Source organism: Mchenga conophoros, linkage group LG6, assembly GCF_057382185.1.
Source record: "Mchenga conophoros isolate Kocher_MC1m ecotype Shallow Benthic linkage group LG6, M_conophoros_male_GT1.1, whole genome shotgun sequence".
Taxonomy (NCBI): Eukaryota; Metazoa; Chordata; class Actinopteri; order Cichliformes; family Cichlidae; genus Mchenga; species Mchenga conophoros.
In genome coordinates, this window is record NC_140531.1 from 32,903,246 (window position 1) to 32,923,347 (window position 20,102).

The 20,102-nt window shown below is 39.8% G+C and overlaps 2 protein-coding genes and 1 long non-coding RNA gene across 4 annotated transcripts; 1 reads left to right on the top strand and 2 right to left on the bottom strand.

Moving 5' to 3' along the window:
- Positions 1–1,867: 1,867 nt before the first annotated feature.
- LOC146573006 (uncharacterized) lies at positions 1,868–4,177 on the bottom strand. The gene is made up of 2 exons (XR_014892775.1): positions 4,101–4,177; positions 1,868–3,181 (listed from the first exon to the last, which is right to left on the bottom strand). It is a non-coding gene; the product is annotated as an uncharacterized LOC146573006 (long non-coding RNA).
- On the top strand, positions 2,261–16,817 carry tecrb (trans-2,3-enoyl-CoA reductase b). Of its 2 annotated transcripts, XM_085277512.1 has the most exons (12): positions 2,261–2,370; positions 5,833–5,883; positions 11,030–11,081; positions 11,200–11,244; positions 11,356–11,459; positions 13,438–13,553; positions 14,215–14,320; positions 14,471–14,543; positions 14,656–14,699; positions 14,793–14,850; positions 15,290–15,378; positions 16,180–16,817. In XM_085277512.1, exons 1-12 carry the CDS (start codon positions 2,356–2,358, stop codon positions 16,351–16,353), a joined length of 927 nt encoding a protein of 308 aa, XP_085133638.1. In that variant the 5' UTR covers positions 2,261–2,355; the 3' UTR covers positions 16,354–16,817. The 2 variants fall into 2 exon arrangements, with proteins under 2 accessions (XP_085133638.1, XP_085133637.1); XM_085277511.1 differs by lacking the exon at positions 2,261–2,370 and having other exon boundaries at positions 5,506–5,883.
- A 176-nt stretch (positions 16,818–16,993) lies between these two features.
- Positions 16,994–19,424, bottom strand: ndufb7 (NADH:ubiquinone oxidoreductase subunit B7). Its single transcript, XM_085277514.1, has 3 exons — positions 19,161–19,424; positions 17,640–17,808; positions 16,994–17,156 (listed from the first exon to the last, which is right to left on the bottom strand). Exons 1-3 carry the CDS (start codon positions 19,270–19,272, stop codon positions 17,069–17,071), a joined length of 369 nt encoding a protein of 122 aa, XP_085133640.1. The 5' UTR covers positions 19,273–19,424; the 3' UTR covers positions 16,994–17,068.
- Positions 19,425–20,102: the final 678 nt, after the last annotated feature.

Below are 20,102 nucleotides of genomic sequence, written 5' to 3' on the forward strand. Positions count from 1 at the left end.
AACAACATCACAATGATATATGGGAATATGACAGTAAATACTAAATGTTAAACATTATTGTGCAGCACATAAGATCAACAGAACACAGTGTGCTTTGAGGTAGGAGCCAAAAAGGGTGTAGTTTGTGGGTGTGATCACCCGTGTGTACACCTGTGAGCATGGACGCGCTTGTTTTTTGTTTTTTTAAAAGGTTCCTTCATGTAATAATCTGCTAGAGGGTGTGGGGGGGCCACAGCCCCGTCCTCCAGGGCATGAAGCAGGTGTGGAGGAGATCAAAACTCCAGGAACTTTCACGCTTGGGTGCGGCTCAGATTTAAGACAAATAAATCCACTGCTTACTGACTGGTGGTGAACAGGAAGATGTAACAATAACACTGTGCCATCAGGAGGGATCAGCCTTTTTTAGACCTGTTACCTCAATCAGAGGAAAGCAGACAAGAAACATGTGAAAGAGATACAGTAACTGCCATGTTACTGTGACTTGGCTGTATTCTACCATGTAGCCACATCTGGAAGCCCACTTTTTTATCTCTTTAAACTGCATTTTTTTAAATCTCTGTTTTACACAAACTGATTTAAATGTTGAAGCTAGATAATACATAAATGTAATGATTTGCTGCCACTGCTAAGACCACCTTTTCATTATTATTATTATTATTATTATTATTAATCACTTATTTTAAAAAAGGATCCAAGCTAAATCTGACTTAAGTACAGAACCCACAATAGCATCAACAAACTCAAGTTTTCTTATGTACTCAATAGAAATCTACCATATTGAGTGAACATTTTTGTCTATCAGTGGGTAACCAACCCACAGTTTGAGAACCTCTGCCTGAGGAAAGGTTCACTACAAATTAATACAGACACCATCATCAAAACACCAAATGCTGTGATATTCTTTGGTAAAACGGGCCTCCATCTCTCTTGAGTTTCAGAGACTTTAATAAGTTAAAATAACGATGCACTGGAGCAACAGCGGAGTTTATGGTAACATAGCTCCTCATTACCATACTATATATATAATTCACTATGTTTTATCAAAACGTGACTAAATCTTTTTTTTTTTAATTACAAGTATCACTAGACTCCTGTCTGCACTCTGTGGGTTTCCTCAGTTTCATTTGCTGTTGTGCAAGACAGCACTGGGTTGTATAAAAGTAATATATTCCAATTTGTAAGATAAACTTCTTCGTCATGTGAAGGAAAACCTGTTTTCCAGGCGAGTGCTGCTGCCAGTACAAACTGAAAGGGTGGTAACAGAAAGACTCACCCAAATCACTGTAGCAGTCTCCATTTTTTTTTCTCATAGGACGAGAGGCAGGGTACACCCTGAACAGGTTGCCAGCCTATTGTAAGATTAACAACACACCACACTGAGTAGAGAGAGACAACCATTCACACTCATAGATTTGGCTAGTTTAGAATCACCAGTTAACCTAATCCTAAACCTTTTTGGGGGGGTTTGCTGTCATTCCCTTTGCTTATTACCAACCCTCAGTATCATCCATGTTGAGCAGCATGCAGAAGAATTTTGGAGGCTTGCACAGAAGCACTTTTACACCTATTGAAAACTAGGTGAATAGGTATAGGTAAACATAAGTTACATAGGTAAATAATGTGTATTTACCTATGCACAGTGGCAAACTGACACAATTGCACTACCATGCGTTAAGCACAAATCCCAACTGCATGTTGCTCGACTTGGAGGATGCTGTCCATTGGTCAAATGTTGAGTGGTTGAAAAGTGATTCTGAAAGAGGAAATGGAGTGACAAAAGAGTCCACCAGTAATGTGACAAACAAAAACATACAAATGCACTAATGCATTAAATTTGAGACATTGAAGTGACACATGACATGTAATTTAAAAAAATCAAACTTTATTAATACAACACTTAATTTACAGGGATAAGATGACCCATTAGCTAGATTAGATGACCCAAAGACTAAGCAAACGTTTAAAGTTTAAATGATGTAGTTCCAGTCAAAAAATATCCAAAGTAAAAGCAATTAAACATAAAAAGTACTAGATAATTGAAAACGGGTGACTGCAGGGAAAAACCGTTTTCTACAATCTCTTGTTCACTTGAGAGAGCTGCCCTTTAGACTACAAAAAAATCCAACAATATCGGCGTAGACGCGACCGCTCCCAATGCTCAAGTCCCATTGGCTACATCCTTGATAAGCCGGGCGTGTACGCGCAATTGATGCGGGAGCTGATTGGCTGCGGCGCGATCGCAGTGCTGACCTATGGTACACGGCTCTGTGCCTCAGCAGTTGTGTATTACTACGCTGATTGGACGGTCTCCTGTCACTCATCTGGGATACTAAGGAAGGGGTGCAAACTGCCAAGATGAAGCACTACGAGGTAAGTAGTATCTATGAAACTTTACCCGTCAGTGTGGCTACAAATGAATTAATTAAATAATCCCACAAGTTCTCAGACAATTCTCCATATCAGCGAAAAGAGGTTCAAATTAAAAGCTTTAAACGTGAGCAGTGAAAATAGCACGCTGCTGCATCGCCGCCTCTCATATACTGTGCCCTATATGAACGAGGTGCTGTGGCCTGTTGTCGTTAAAGTCGCGGTTTAATTGGCAAATCCTGTATCCGAAACACAAACAACACCCGCTGATATGATTAATTATACTTACGCTGAGCGTTTGATAAGTTCTCATTGTAAAGTGTAGGCTACTTCTCTGTTAGCTGAAGACTGATAACTGGGTGTAGGTAGGATAATGCTCGGCATCATCGCCATCTCTGGCCGGAGTGACTCATGGCGCTTCTTATCTTATTCTTACCCAATGCAGGTGAACGGTCAAGTGCGCAATCTCAGCACTTCTAAATTAACCCCTGTAGTATAACTGTGGGTTTAAAAAATAATAATAAAAATACATTTTAAATGAGGTGGAATGAGTGAAATTAATTAGATATTTGTATATTAAGAAGGAAAAATGTGCATAAGGGCCTCTTTACTGCTTTATCGCAAACGTGAAAAGCTTCCTGTTTCAAACAGCCGTTTTACTTGTGCAAGCACCTTACGTTTCTCCAGATGTTAACCGTTTCATGAGCACAAAAAAACCCATCAGACAGGATCTGAAGCAGTCTGACAGAAACCAATCCACCCAGTAACTGCTCTGGCTGCCCCTTTCTCCGTTGACAGGTGTCGCTTTTGAGACCTGTTGGCAGGATTAGAATTTAAATGAGGAAAAAAAAGACCGAAAAAGATTTTTAAAAATATCTAAGAACAAACTCCATTAGATTATGTCTGAAGTAAAATGCATACTTGTATGCTTTTAAATTGTATAAAACTAAATCATTTATTAAACATTGGTTTAATTGAACAATTTCGTCTTCTTCACACTGCATCAACTTTATTTGCACTGTAAGGGCTTTTTTCCATGCTTACAATCTGTCTACACCACACTAGGGCATGCAGCCCTTATGTTGAGTTAATTTAAAGAAATATATACATTTCATTGATTTATGACTACTTATTGTACTTCATTACATTTCTGGTGATTTCTTCTAACTCTGGCTAAAACCAGTATGGGACGGTGCCAAACATTCCTCAGAATATTACAGAGATTAAATATATATGATTGACATTTTACTCTAGAGATCAACCAGTATAAAATAAAATATTCTGGCACATGGCCTTCTCTGTAGCAGGTTAGATTCATAGCATAAGTTACTATGGCGATGTAGCCCAGTAAGAAATGAACCACCTTTGTAGTCCTAAAAATCAGGTTTAGTCTGAAGTTAACTGGATAACACGAAATCCTAAATTCAGTCTGTTCTGATGTTATTGTCCTACTTTTATATATATGTATATATTTTAGTTAACTGCCTCCTCAGAGAGTTACCTATGAAGATAAAAATAAATTAGGCTGCAGGTGTTATAGCTCATGATTCTTCCAAAACATTAGTGTGACTTTTTGGTTTTAACTGTTTAATCTCTGTTTTAATGCATTTACACAAGATAGCACCAGAGAGCAACTTCACAGTCATCAACATGTAATGAGTATCTAGAAATGCATACAAAGCCAAAATGTTTCTACTTTGATTGGTGAAAAATATTTTAAAATGATCTCTTACCTTGAATAAATAGGTTCTGTGTAGTCATTATGAAAGTCCACTTAAGCTTGGTGCTCCCTGTTTCCCACTCTCACCCCAGAGTGTATTAGCAGCACAGTCACTGCCAGAGCTTTTATATAGATAGATGAGACAGGGGGAGGTGCTCAGGCGGAGGGTATGCCTGACACAGAAACTGAGATAGGATTATTTTTCCCAGTCTCGGCAGCATTGTCATGTGTCTGCCTCGTTTTTTTCCCCCTTCCCAATCTATGTGACTACCTTTTTCAGGACAATAATAAACTAATTAAATCACTTCATTTAATCAGACAGGCTGCCTTGCAAAAATGACAAACAATGGTCAATGCGTCATCTGAGTCTTGTACATTTAATCAAAGCAGTGTGAAGGTGAACAAGTGTTCACAATTCTGACATTTAAAACTTGAATAGTAAATTATGAGCGACACGAAGTTATTTTTTATTTATCCCCCCCCCCCCCCCCCCCTTTTTTTTTTTTTTTTTTTTTTTAACCAGAATAACATTCAAATTTAGCCCCTGTTTAAATCTGATGTTTGGATACATGTAGTGGACATACGGGTAATTAGCTACATAAGATGGTCTGCATTTACACATCCAAATCCAAGTTCGGATCTGATCCTGCTGCCACTTGTGACTGCATGTCTGTCATTCATTTTTTGAAATTGTATCCCAAGTCTTCGTTCTTAGGTAGTGGAATGGCGAAGTTTGCCAAGGGGAATACCCTGACTAAGCCCTCAGACTTTGGGGGGGGGAATTATCACCCTGAGGTGGCAGAAATAGGCGACTGTAGTCGTATGTGACTGAGACGTTTGGCTGTTCAGTTTGGTTTCATACTGTAAAACTCCTGTAGGCTGTGATAGTGAAACCTTAAACTGGTGTCACAGTGATGGACATGGGGGTTGAAGTTAGGAGCTGATTGAATGTCAGCATAGTATGGTTAACAGTAAGAGCGTGACATCACAAAATAGACACAGATGGCTGTGGGGTCTGTAGGGAGAGGTCAGGTTATGTGGACTTAGCAGGAGGTGTTTTATATTTAGCTGGGTAGATGAAGACTGGGGGGTCTAACTAGAAAGGGGTGTTGTCACTCTACCTCTTCTTCATCATCCTACTTAGCTGGGAGTTGAGAAGTGTCAGTGGTCATCAGGCGTCTGTTTTTAGAAACGAGTTATATTTCAAATGCAAGTCACTGCAGCTCTGAAAGGAAGCTGTTGCTCTCAGCTCCTGAAGTTTCTTTAATGATAAACACAGGTGACAGCTGGGGAATACTGGGCATTCCTACATATGCGCACACACACACACACACACACAGGCGGCATATGTTTGTGCTGCAGGGGTCGCCTGGGAGTTAAAGTGGCACAACAGAAGTGAAGGAATGAGTGGGGTGCAGACAGGGAGGGAGGGAGAGTAAAAGAATGGCAGAGGTAGAGGGAGAGACAGATTTATTTCCACAGCTGAGAGCCTCCTCTCTCTTCTCCAGCTTAGCCCGCATCTGAGATAAACATTTGAGAGGTGGAGAGTGACGAGAGAACTGAGGGGAAGACGGGAATAAACCGAGAGCAGGAGAAGAACTGTGGACATGGATGCCCTAGCATTAGAGGCCACAGGCAACAAAAGGGTGGCTAACGGGGCAGTAGTGCCGGCCCCGCTGCCGGTCCAAGCCCAGAGTAAACGCAAACCTGCCAAAAAAACTAAAAAGGCTGTTGTTTTCTTTGAGGTGGAGATTCTGGACGCCAAGACCAAGGACAAGCTCTGCTTCCTGGACAAGGTAAGACGTCAGTCCTCTTTTTTTACACATTTGTGGAACCTTTTTTTTCTTAAATATTTATGCAACTTTAATTTTACTTTCACACCTAACTTACTTTGATACCTGATCTTTTTAAAAACTGCTTGTGCACATGTAATCATTGCTTCTATGCTCAGTCCAATAGACCCAATATTTCTCTCCTTATACTTCAGTAGAATGGTCTTTTTATGTAAGTCAGGTGTTTTCTAGAACATGGAAAAGCTGCTATAGCTGTAGTCCCCACTGTCTGTCAGTGGGTGTGCACAGCCTTTGAGTGCTGCTGTCTGTAAATGGTGCACACACAGAAGTGCCTTTCATACATACAGCACAGCACTACTGGTTTTATTTATCTGGATATGGTAGAGGTTATTGACGCACATACAAGAAGACATGTACAAAATAAGAGTAACAACTGCAGCCTAATGCAGTCTTGTGTTACATCTGTAGCCTGTATTTATCCCACACTTGTTATTTTGGAGTGGTCGGACAGATGGTTCACTTAAAGCACTGGGCATTACAATATAAATGCAATCACAGTTGTGCATGGCCTCAGACATGCATGCGCTTATGTGCAGTGAAATATGTTGATAATGTATGATTAAATATTGCTAGACACTTTCAAGGCATTCCCATGTTGCACTATGACACTTTATAAAATATGACCAGAACCACACTTGAGTGGTTGCCTGGTGATTGTGAACAATCACAAGTAGGTGTGACGAACAGCTGGTTGCTCAGAAGTTCAACATGCAACACCCTCAACATTTGGGCACTTTTGAGGTTACAGGACACCTGGTGGGAGGCATCCTGTCTCCAAACAGTCACAGCCCAACTCAGACTAACAGCTGTTTGTTTTGCATATTGGCAATGGTTTGCAAGTAGCCGTGTAATTTCTAGACACAGAGAGTCTTTCAGCATGTTACAATCATTCGGAATCAGTCTGAGTCGATGACCGTAACTCAACTGCAACTCACCACTTTGCAGTGAGAGACTTGATTCAACTGGTTGCCAACTGGTTGTATTCTGGTTATTCTGGGTCCTGCAGCAACAATTTCACTATCTGTTGAGGAATTTCTGTTTCAAATCTATGTGCTTCTGGCTGAAGGTAGCTAATATGATTATCAATGTATGCAGACAGCAACACATTGCAATCTTTGCTACTTTATAACGAACAGATTGTGTATAATTGACAACACAAGTCCTTTCAATAGCAAACTAAATCGATCTTATTGCTATTTTTTTGCTGTCTTTGCACACCAAGGAAACTTTAAAGAATGCTACAAACTGTGGGTGTTCACAGACCTGGAGTCAGTTTTGCACACGTTGCAGTAATTTTGGTGGAGCTGTTGTCTCTAACCACTGTTTTCCACAGTGTGACTGCAGCATAAGAGCAAAAGAATGATTTCTACTATAGAAATGCACCTTAAATTGAGCAGCTACTGCAGCACATATGTAGTTTTTCAGATTTACTTCTTGTTTGTCACTGTCTGGTCAGTGGTATTAATCATGACAATTATATTGATCATATATATAAAGTGTGCGTATATGTATGAGATTCAGGTTTGGCCCTATTTAACCACTCCTACAGTCTTTGAAAAATGCAAATATTTCTGCGTTTGTGCTGTTTATTCCAAAATGTGATTGAACCTGTTTGAAGATACATAAGATATTAAGACAAAAAATATGAACAATAGTCTGTTGATTGCATCAGTTTAACTCTAACAGCTTTAGTAGCTATAAAATCTATCACAACAGAAGCAGAATTAGTACAAGATTGCTTTAGACTTTACATTCATTGACATTTAACATCAGTTTTAAATTTCTTTTTAATTTTGAAATGTGTGCCCTTTTTCTGCAATACAACAAACCATTTGCACCGCTGTTACATTTGACCAATGTGTTGACTGATGGACTTCAGTTGTGTTTACAGTTGGGACTAAGTGGGTATCAGCACTGCATTAGCCATATTTACTTTGAAAGGATGTTTAAGCCAACTTTATCAGGCATATTTACAGTTATTTCTACTCCCCCTGTGCTTATGTTATTGTAATGTTTGACAGATTTAAATTGTTAGTGCTCAGCCTGCAGGTTATTGCTCTTGCATTAGAACTGTTTAGTGTATTGCTGTTGTGAGTCCGGTGAGTGTAGAGTTGCATTAGTCAAATTCACGGTGTGATCAGCCACGGCAGACTCTGCTTATTGAAGGCTACTCCTCAGGACCGCAGAGTATAAGGTTGTATCCTTATGGGATTATACTCTGTTGTCAGCTTAGCAGAGTTTCTATGGTGATAACATCATCAATCTTATCACCTCTTTGGAGGCAGCTTGACAGATGTGACAGATATAGATTTGGAATCTGGACAGAAGGCCCTTTGGGAGAGAGGCTTGGTCCTCCAAAGTAGGCTAACGGAGCTAAACTGACAAGCTGTGTGACACATTTAAAAAAATAAATAAATAAAAATCAAGTTCTGTATTATGTCTGGCTCAGTGTGTGTATATGACTGACTGACTTCATACTAAATGAGGCCTGCAGAAAGAGTGGGAGTCCAGAGAGGTGGTTGGTCCATCTAATTCAACCATAGTGATGTCATCCTGCTGAAAATGGCATGTAGTCTTCGGGGGGACATGAACAGAAGCCAAGTCAATTACAGCAGCAGACCTGCTCAGTCTACTACTGATTTGTCACACGATCTTTGAAAGCCAAGACGAGGGAGCGACACTTCAACAGGCAGATGATGACAGAATGTAAAGCAGTATCTCCTTACACTCCTTGTGAGCACTGAAATAAGCAATCAGCAAGACAATGCAAGTTTGATTTAAAGCTTAAAAAATAGTTCCCATCCTTTTTTAAAGACAATTGCAGAGATGGCTTACCATTGCTAAACTGTCTACACTGAAAAGTGCTGGCCTGGCTAAGAAACTGTAATGGCATTTTAGTCTTAACTTAGTGTAGTGGTTCTCACAATCACCCAATGTGCAAAAAAGGTCCCTGGTTCCCAGATGGAAAGAAACGCAGGTTCATCGAGGGTTGTGTTATTGATACTCACAGCTTGCAAACAGCAGCATTTTAGCAAGTTAAAGTAAATGAAAGACATTTTCCTTTTTTTATGAGCTACTGCTGTTTATGAGACCGTACCTAATTCAAAGAGCGACTACTGAAAAAGGTGCCCGCAGCAGCGTTATAGTACAATAGTAGTGACCCAGCAGTATATCCAGTGACATATTATAAACCAAATGTAAGCACAAATTTAGCTTAGGTAGTGTTTTCCCTGGAAATTTTAAGTTGAAGTATAAAACAACTGTCTTTAAATTAACCTTATTGTGGTTAAAATATTGTCAAATAGTAAAACACAAAAAAATATTTTGTACCAAGAAGTTGAAGCTTGGGTTGAGTTTTTTAACAAGATGCTTAAAACCTTCATTTTCAATCTGCTTGCTCTTCCTGTCATATTCAGCGCAGTTAGCGAGTGCTCCAGCAATTCTTTGGGTCATTTGTTTACATTAAGATCACTGACCACCAGTTGCTGCCTTCTCCTCCTCCATAGCCTGGTTGTACTTGATGGTGTTTTCACCTTAACTGGTGAGAGAAGTTTGTTGTTTCCATTTTCAGCAGAAACAGTTTTCTTGTATGTTTTGTTTGTTAGAGGAGGTTGAAGTACCTCCCTTTTAAGGTAAATAAATCAGGCTGACGCACAGCTCTCGCGGTCAGACTTGCCCCGGCTTGTCTCAGTTTTATGGGCACTAGTAAGTGGAACAGGATCAGAATCAAATACTTAATTCCCAAGGAAAATATGTTGTTACAGTTGCTCTAAGACCATAAGAACAGTAACAGACTGAACTAAATTAAATAAGACAATATATTATAAAGTTAAAAAATGTCAAAATAGCTCTAATATTTACAAATGGCTCAATTATAGATATCCAGAATATCAAATGTATGGCGTTGTTGGAATAACAATATGACACTTTTGTCATGTAGAAATGTATACAGTGGCCCCTCGTTTATCACGGGAGATAAGTGAAATCCGCGAAGTAGCCAACTTTATTTATTACAGTTATTATAGATGTTTTAAGGCTGTAAAACCCCTCAGTATACACTTTTCTCAGACAGGCATGAATATTGTCACACTTTTCTCTCTTGTTTAAACACTCTCAAAGTTCAAACCTTTGTATCATAGAACGAAACCAAAGGCACCTGACGGTGCAAAACGTTTCGTGGACATTGTTGTTTGTTAGGGAGAAAACTTACATACAGTACAGCACCTCAGAGTCACACTGCTCGCGATTGAAGATTTATGTAAATTTGACAAGCTGAATGCAATCTATACTGTGCAGGAGACACAGCACGAGATTGATTGACAATGGTTTACAGCCAATCAGGGCGGAGAACACAATGCACAAAAAAAGAAAGAAAGAAAAACAGGCATAATTGCACCAAAAAAGACCACGAGGCCGCGAAAGGTGAACCGCGAGGGACCACTGTATCTGTGCCAGATTTTATAATGGCAGTATGCTTGGAGTCAGATGACACAAAGATGTTAAATTCATTTCTGCCTAATTGTACATTGCTCCAAATAAATCATATCACAGATAACATTAGAAGTTAGTATGTGCCCTAAGATTAGCAGAACTCACCACACTGTCAACCTGCTAAAAGCAGACTGTAGTTTTGTTTTGGTTGTTCGTTTTGTTTGAATGCATGCCTCCTTAGCTTAAACAGATAAAACCCCTTGTTCAAATAATTGTGACAGTGATTATTACTTTAAACAACAAGATTCAAGCTAATTCCCCAGGGTTTCACTGTTTGTTGTCCTGTAACAACTGTTCATGTCCATATTTACCTTTGTGCGCTCTTCGTGTTTCTGTTTCGTCGTCATTCCTTTTTTATATTGGGGGGTTGTTGAGCCATTGCTGGCAGCCTGGCATGAGGTTGTGTACTGTGTGTCTCTGTGCCAAGTTTCTTTGAAACCCTAATACCAGCTGTTAAATAGCTCACATCCATGGGGTGTGCGCACACAGTCAAAGCTAAATTTACCCCTAATCACCATCATGAATGGAAAACAGGGTTATTATCTGTTCCTTTGTATGTACACGTCCCTGCACTTATTTATTGTGATGTTATTTGTAGGTTGAGCCAAATGCCACCATCGGGGAGATCAAGTCTATGTTCCACAAAAGCCGTGAGTGCCATCTGTCTGCAGCCTCATAAATCTAAGTCAAGATCAAGGAAATCTTCTAACGTAGCCTAGATAAATACATCAAAACAGTCTTAAGAAGATCTGGTTTTGTTTGTTTCAGATCCTCAGTGGTACCCAGCCCGACAGTCCATTCGCCTTGACCCAAGTAGGTCCACTTAAATCAATGTTTTCCTTCTGACTTTAAATCATTTGTTTTTATAATTTATTTATTTTAAATACATTTTAAATCTCATATTAAGTAACGTGTGTTTTTCAGAGGGGAAGTCTCTGAAGGACGAGGACGTTCTGCAGCATCTTCCTGTAGGGACTACAGCCACCTTCTATTTCAGGGACCTGGGAGCTCAGATCAGCTGGGTCACAGTGAGTACAACACAAAGACAGCTCCAAAGACAGGAACATATTGTGCTGCCATGAATGGGTCCAACAGCCCTGTCAAGCCCAGATACATCAGTGCAAGTGGGATCAAGCAGAGCTATATAGAGTTTTCCCTGTGTGTAGAAATTGAGTGTGTGTTTGTGGGTCAGACGTTTAGACCTAACTTTGAGGTTAATTTGCTACACAGAAGTCGACTTTGACAGTGAAGGTTGTTTTGACTCTGCAGGGAGATGCAGGACAAGCAGATGGAAAATAATTTACAGTGGGGCAAAAAAGTATTTAGTCAGCCACCGATTGTGCAAGTTCCCCCATCTAAAATGATGACAGAGGTCAGTAATTTGCACCAGAGGTACACTTCAACTGTGAGAGACAGAATGTGAAAAAAAAATCCATGAATCCACATGGTAGGATTTGTAAAGAATTTATTCGTAAATTAGGGTGGAAAATAAGTATTTGGTCACCTCAAACAAGGAAAATCTCTGGCTCTCACAGACCTGTAACGTCTTCTGTAAGAAGCTTTTCTGTCCCCCACTCGTTACCTGTATGAATGGCACCTGTTTGAACTCATCTGTATAAAAGACACCTGTCCACAGCCTCAAACAGTCACACTCCAAACTCCGCCATGGCCAAGACCAAAGAGCTTTCGAAGGACACCAGGAAAAGTATTGTAGACCTGCACCAGACTGGGAAGAGTGAATCTACAATAGGCAAGCAGCTTGGTGTGAAAAAATCAACTGTGGGAGCAATCATCAGAAAATGGAAGACATACAAGACCACTGATAATTTCCCTCGATCTGGGGCTCCACGCAAGATCTCATCCCGTGGGGTCAAAATGATCATGAGAACGGTGAGCAAAGATCCCAGAACCACACGGGGGAACCTGGTGAATGACCTGCAGAGAGCTGGGACCAAAGTAACAAAGGTCACCATCAGTAACACACTACAACGGCAGGGAATCAAATCCCGCAGTGCCAGACGTGTTCCGCTGCTGAAGCCAGTGCATGTCCAGGCCCGTCTGAAGTGTGCCAGAGAGCACATGGATGATACAGCAGAGGATTGGGAGAATGTCATGTGGTCAGATGAAACCAAAGTAGAACTTTTTGGTATAAACTCAACTCGTCGTGTTTGGAGGAAGAAGAACACTGAGTTGCATCCCAAGAACACCATACCTACTGTGAAGCATGGGGGTGGAAACATCATGCTATGGGGCTGTTTTTCTGCCAAGGGGACAGGACGACTGATCCGTGTTAAGGACAGAATGAATGGGGCCGTGTATCGTGAGATTTTGAGCCAAAACCTCCTTCCATCAGTGAGAACTTTGAAGATGAAACGAGGCTGGGTCTTCCAACATGACAATGATCCAAAACACACCGCCCGGGCAACAAAGGAGTGGCTCCGTAAGAAGCATTTGAAAGTCCTGGAGTGGCCTAGCCAGTCTCCAGACCTCAACCCCATAGAAAATCTGTGGCGGGAGTTGAAAGTCCGTGTTGCTCGGCGACAGCCCCAAAACATCACTGCTCTCGAGAAGATCTGCATGGAGGAATGGGCCAAAATACCAGCTACTGTGTGTGCAAACCTGGTAAGGACCTATAGTAAACGTTTGACCTCTGTTATTGCCAACAAAGGTTATGTTACAAAGTATTGAGTTGTATTTTTGTTATTGACCAAATACTTATTTTCCACCCTGATTTACGAATAAATTCTTTACAAATCCTACCATGTGGATTCATGGATTTTTTTTTCACATTCTGTCTCTCACAGTTGAAGTGTACCTCTGGTGCAAATTACTGACCTCTGTCATCATTTTAAGTGGGGGAACTTGCACAATCGGTGGCTGACTAAATACTTTTTTGCCCCACTGTATGACCAAGGTTAAAATAACTGAGAGTGTATGTTCATTGTTTGAGTCTCCAAAGTTCTGACTAATCTTTCTTGTTCCTTTGTTTTTTTTTTGTTTTTCCAGGTTTTCCTAACAGAGTACACCGGTCCACTGGTCATCTATCTGTTGTTCTACTTCAGGGTTCCCTTCATCTACCCACCCAAATATGACTTTACCACCAGTAAACACTGGGTTGTACAGTGAGTGTCTCAAACACACTTTCAGAACACTTAGGTAGTCAAACAGAGCCTGCTTGTCCTCTTTTGTGACCATCTCAACAGCTCAAATAGAAGATAACACTCTTGTGCCTGTCACCTAAATATAAAGCTTTAGCTGTAGTAAACAACATTGTAAGCTTAGTGTTGTAAACACTTCTGATGAGTTTTATCCCTAATTGTATATCAAATACTTTAATGTCTGCTTATCAGTGTTTGTATTTGCCTTATTTTAGCTCAGTGGTGTCAAATGTGGTCGTATAGTGTGAACATTGCACATTTAGGATCAAACTAATGACCTGCCAGAATTTTAGATGTAGACTACAAACTGTGTTCATCGGTTTATAAATGGATTTTATTAAATGTGAACTAGTCTGTAGTCTGACAGAACCCCAGAAACTTGCTGTAAGCAGTCAAAAGAAAGTTGCATTAAATAATTTAAACTAAAAGAAGCATTGCTTTGTTTGCAACTTAATGAAGGACACCTATTTTATTTTTTTATTTATTTTAAAAAGGCTGATGGGTTATTGTTGTCACCCTGCCGGGGAGGCAGCAAGGCTTAAAAAATACTAGCAGCCGCCAATATTTTTTAAGTTATTTAAAAAAAAAATTTAATAAGGCTAATCAAGTGCCTATATTTTTCCAGTCTTGCCTGTATGTGTCACTCTTTCCACTACGTTAAGAGACTCCTGGAGACGCTGTTTGTCCATCGCTTCTCTCATGGAACAATGCCGTTACGCAACATCTTCAAGGTGATTTAGAAATGCATTCATCCATGTTACCTTACCGCATACAAATATGTGTTTTGAAGATCTGGTTTAAGTACGGTACAAGATGAAAAGTGTTTCATTTTCTGACTGAAAATGTTGGGCTGACAATGCTTCTGTCACATTCTGTTTTAGAACTGTACCTACTACTGGGGCTTTGCAGCATGGATGGCTTATTACATCAACCACCCGCTATATACGCCACCCAGTGAGTATGCATGCAGCTACAATTTCTTACAATCAACGCTCACACGTGCCAGTGTGTCATTGTAACTCTTTTTTTCCCCCTTTGCTGATTACATTGATTGCCTCTCTTGCAGTTTATGGGGAGCAACAGATAAGAATTGCCCTCATCATATTCTTGGTAAGAACATTTCTACGATTAGATTTTTTTAAAACACTTTTTTTGTTTTGTTTTGATTTAACACGTTAGGAGTGACATGGTTTCTTTTTCCAGTTCTGTCAGATCGGCAACTTCTCCATCCACATTGCTCTTCGGAACCTTCGTCCACCAGGTAAACACACCTGTCAAATCTGTACATCAATATCTCCATACCTTTTCTTCTCTTTCTAGAAATAATATTTGAAGAGTATTATGATTTTAATATTTCCTAATAGAAAATGACAAAAACTCAAACTACACCTATGACTATGAACAAAAAGTGACTTCCTCAAGATGTTGATAAGTTATAATGAAGTATAATATGTGACATTAGACATTTTCAATGTAAAATAAAAACTTCATATAGAAACTTCATATAGAACCCTGGTTTCGTGTGTGTGTGCACGCGTGCTATTTTCATAGTCCAAATCTGACTGAAAAATAAAATTGTGGTCTCTCTGCAGTCTCAGTAGTTTTAAACAAAACATTATTCTGTCAGCAAATAATAAAACTAAAGATGACTGCATGGATTGAAAATATTTTGAATTTTCATTCACCCACCCTAAATCCAGGCTCTAAGACCAGGAAGATTCCCTATCCAACCAAGAACCCCTTCACCTGGATCTTTCTGCTGGTCTCCTGTCCCAACTACACCTATGAGGTAACAGGTTTAATGACTTTGGTGGCTAAAGGTTTTCTGTCCACTGTAGTAACAAATCAGTTTTAAGAGGGTCATTGATGCTTTAACCATGCAGCTGAATGTTCTCTCACTTGAATATATAAATTGTAGTGTCTCACTTGTATTGAAGTATGTTCAGTTTGTTAAACTATGGGGTGAGCCAGTATAGGTCTGGGGGAAAATATGGATTGAAACTGCAGATTTAATCTTTCCCCCCCTTTGCTTTCCTTGTGCTTTAATTCAACTCCGGACCCTTTTGTTGTTAACAGCCTTTTTTCCTTCTTCTCAAGGGGGGGAGCAAGTCTGAAGGGTTCAGAACTGCTGCATTAATCAAAGAGTTTGCTGCCCTCTGGTGGCATTAGTACATCTTTATCGCATAACTGGCTTTTCTCCTTGAGAGAACTATACGTTGTTCATCGGTCAGGTTATGGACCCAGGACCTTTGATGTCTTACAGCAGAATTTTTGGACTTGTAGTTGGATTGTTGGCGCTCTGTTTGACAATCTAGTGATTGGATTCTGAAGTCTGGAAGTTAGGTCAATGATTGGTGGTGGGGGGAAAAAAATCTGTTCATCCCACCAGATTTTAATCTGACTGTAAAGTAAATCCATTGTGTAGTTACCTCATTAATCTTTAGTGGAAAAAAAGTCATTTCCATCACATGTATATGGATTCATAAAAATCTGAAAACTCAGTGTACAGCTCACTGTTGACAACCGTCTCTGTAGGAGTGTAGTGACAAAGGAAAGTTTATGTCTCACATCCTTCTCCTTCCTCCTGCAGTTGGGCTCCTGGCTTGGTTTCACCCTCATGACCCAGTGTCTGCCAGTGGCCTTCTTTACTTTGGTGGGCTTCATCCAGATGACCGTTTGGGCAAAGGGGAAGCACCGCAGCTACCTGAAGGAGTTCCGAGACTACCCTCCTCTCCGCTCGCCCATCCTGCCTTTCATCCTGTAGAGGACTAGTCAGCACTGCCTGTTTGTAGGAATCAAACCCTCCCCTTTTCCTTGCTTTAAAACCTACACTGGGAAAAAGGAGCCTGTTTTTTTTTTTTTCCCCCCCATGATGTTCAACCTTTGTTTTCCCTTCCTGTAATCTGTCCCCTTTTGTTTTGTGTGAGAATGTAAAACCACTAGTATTGCTCTAAAAATTTTTTATTGAAGACAGACAAACCCTTATTGGTAAATTGAGTTTTGATGTATGTTTGCTTTCCCAGAGCAGTTTTCACCCTTAAACTAACCAGTGTATATATGACACCAGTTCCTTTTTTTTCATCCAGTACTGTTGTTTAGGGGTTGAATTTGCACCTGGTGATATTCAGCATAGAGTTCTCAGTTTTTATTTCCATAAATCTAAATCTGAAACCGTGACAGAACTTAATTTGTTAATGTCTGATGTAATTTATTAAAAAAGTAAACCAACATGTGGTTGTGTCATTTCAGGTTAATTCATGACATCTACACTACTTGAAAATTACCTTTTAAAACAGTAATGATCAAATAAATCAAAATCATTTTATGGTGAAATGGTTCATCTGAATAGGCTGAGTTGTCTTTTATAACATCAGTTTGTATTTTCGGTAATAAGATGCTGGATGTAGAGCTTAAACAATATTGTTTAATGTGAACAGTAGCAGGTATATACAAAGAAGTAGAATCAGAGGATGAACTGATTATGCCGCTTGAGCCTGAGCCTCAATTCTCTTCTTCCTCAGCTGGAGCCTCCTCTCCCTCTCGTACTCTTTCATACGCATCACATAGCTGCAGGCAGAAACACACAAGCATCAGGGTGAAGTTTATTGATGAAATCTGGGGTTTTGTGTTGCTTTGATACTCGAAGAAGAAAACTAGTTGCTCTGCTCAGCCCAAATAGTAAAAAGAGAAATTAAAAATGCATGCCATGAAAGAGTTCGGCTCTTAGGAGGTTAAAGGAAAGCTAAATGGACCTTGTGTTTTTTAGACTCCGCATGACCAGATTGTTTTCATAGACTTCATAAGTATTTTAGATATGAATCATGTGTGGCTAAGATTTATTTACATCTGACAGTAATACATGCTTCCTCAATATCAATAGTTTTAAAAAAGTGAATCTACCATATATAAAGATCTACTCATAGGAGCAGACCTCAGTTTTCACTTTATATATATGGGTTTTTTTTTAAGTTTTATTTTTAAGTTTGATTATTATTTATCGTTTTAAATTGCAGCACTAACAACAATGTCTATACAACTGTAAGCACTTACTCCTGGTGCTCGCAGTAGTCCCAGTCGTGTCTCTCATGCTTGCAGGCTAAGAAGTTGGGCCAGTTGTCCCTCTTGCACTTCATGAGTTTCAGGAGGTAATGGGCACAGTAGTCCCTCTGCTCCACAGGCAACTGGGCCAAGTTCATCTGCTCCTGTGTCGCAATCATCTCTGACAAAGGGACACAAATTTTGAATTATTACCAAGTAAAACACCCTGATGTGCTAAATAGAATATGATATAGAAGCTTGCAATAAAAAGTAATTGGTCTGACCTTATTCTTAGTCACAATTATGGATAAACACAATATGGCTAAACTAATATCACCAAACATTTTCATGTCTTGATTGAAGATATTGAGAAAGCAGTAAAAGTTAATCACAAAAGTAGTTGCTTCTGACACTTTTCAAACCATTGCTTGCACAAAATGGTTTGATTTTATCAAAGTTTCTGGGGTAATTTAACTTTACAGCCCTTTCAATATCACACAAAAACGTGCCAGCTGGGTCGAGGTCAGAACTGTTTTTCAAACAGGAAATTCATTCTTATTCTCTACCCTTTCCCCTCACCCCCCATGTGGCGATTGGAGACAGAAGTTCTTCCAAGGACCTGGTTCTACTGGAAGTCTCTTCCTAGTAAAAATGAGTTATTTTTCCCACCGTCGCTAAGTGTTTGCCAAAAGTGGCCTGCTGGATAATTGGGGTTCTCTGTACAGATTCTTTACACTGCATTAAAACGTTCTTTAAAATGATTGTTGTTGCTATATGAATATGTACCTCTGCTAAATATAGTATCCTGGGAAAAATCATTTTTTGCGACCAAGGATCTCTCTGTGTATTTTAGATAGCTTTGCCTCATCTCCCCAAAGTAGTATTGAGGAGCTTCCTAGAGGACTTCTGCAATGTTGCACTGGCTTCTGTCACTTTTATTACAGTGGATACATAAATATAGGTTAAGCAAGTCAGAGGTAGGCATTTTGAAGTTGCTTTTGTGACGCCCATTCATCATGAGAATCGAGAATTTCCTCCATTTCTAGACAGGATGTCTAATTGTAGTTTGATGAACACTCAGGTCTTATGTAAACTGTTGCGAAAGAGAATGCTCAAACTAAACTCTTGAGAAGAGTAAACTTTGTCAGTATAGACTTTGTTTGTATACTTTTGTACATCTGACTCCAAGTATCTTGGCACAGAGGTCCATAGAAAGTTTCTAGCCTAATCTGAACTGTGAGTGATTAAACCAGTTGTGCAATGCAACCATGAAAATACAACTTTCTTGTGACAGAAACGGAGATAAGAATCCCCTTCATGAGTAATCTGTGCCGAAATCCTGGTACAGCTCATGACAAACTAACAAAACCAGTTAGCTGGTAAGCTAACCAACACATTACCGCAAAGCTAACGTAAGCTAACACTTGACAGGCCAAACTAGCTGCTAATAAATCAATTCCAGTCTCAATTAATAAAATAAATAAATAAATAATGCAGCTGTAAAAGACGCCGAGCTGCTAGCTGCAGACCAACCTCTCTCCTTCCTTTCTGCAAAGCCGAACTGCGGGTCGAACTCGAATTTCTTCGCCGGGTCGGGTTCGGTGTCCGTCTCGGTGACATATCTTCTGACCAGGTGGGCTCCCATGACACCGAGTAAACGTACACTGTTGAAATCAACAAATTCTGGTCGCTTTTCTTTGGCGCTAACGAAATCTTTACAGAATTATTCTGCTATCAGCCATTCGGTCACCTCCACAAGCCTCCTGCTACCACTTCCGGCTGTCACCGGAAAAAAACAGCCGAGCCGAGCCAGTCGGGAAACAAGACAAATGAGAAAGGTTCCGCTTGTTACCCCGTCACTGCACTCCAATTCACCTTTCTCGTTGTATTTTTGTAAACTGTTGTTTCTACATATAATTCACTACTACTGATGAGTTTCTCATTTGAATCTCACAACTCATCAAAACAGTTTGTGCTTTTGTCAATCAGAACTGCAGAGTTGTCACTTACCTAAATGCTGTCCAGCATTGCACTGGTGCCTTCAATGAAATCTTTTTGTTTTGTTTTTTAGATATGGATTTCTCTTCGCTTTGGAGACGGTGGCAATGACAATAAGATAAGACGCAGAGCTAAAGATGTTAGATTGTCACTGGGAGTGACCAGGAGGGATAGCTCAGCTTTAGAGACAAAGCTGAAATTGTTTGGACATGTGGAGTTCAGGGTTAGTCTACATTGAACAAAGGATGTTGAAGATGGAGCTGGCAGGCAGAAAAGAAAAGGGGAAGACGCCAGAATTTTTTTCATAGATGTAGTCAAGGAGGAAAACGTTGCATCGAGAAAAACAGTCAACTTTTTGGGACTTCCTTTCATGGATAGCTGAGCATACATTAAGACAAAGTTAATTTTTCCAGAGCTGAAACCTCATCAACTAGCTTATATTTTCATTATTATTAATGATTAATATAAGTAATATTA

Excerpts from the sequence above, each read along its gene's own strand:
- ndufb7 (XM_085277514.1), bottom strand. The coding sequence starts at position 19,272 with ATGGGAGCCCACCTGGTCAGAAGATATGTCACCGAGACGGACACCGAA. Across the intron at positions 17,809-19,160 it reads TGCAGAAAGGAAGGAGAGAG|AGATGATTGCGACACAGGAG; the intron begins GTTGGTCTGCAG and ends TCCCTTTGTCAG. Across the intron at positions 17,157-17,639 it reads GACTACTGCGAGCACCAGGA|CTATGTGATGCGTATGAAAG; the intron begins GTAAGTGCTTAC and ends TTCTGCCTGCAG.
- tecrb (XM_085277511.1), top strand. The coding sequence starts at position 5,695 with ATGGATGCCCTAGCATTAGAGGCCACAGGCAACAAAAGGGTGGCTAAC. Across the intron at positions 11,245-11,355 it reads GTCCATTCGCCTTGACCCAA|AGGGGAAGTCTCTGAAGGAC; the intron begins GTAGGTCCACTT and ends TGTGTTTTTCAG. Across the intron at positions 14,321-14,470 it reads CGTTACGCAACATCTTCAAG|AACTGTACCTACTACTGGGG; the intron begins GTGATTTAGAAA and ends ATTCTGTTTTAG.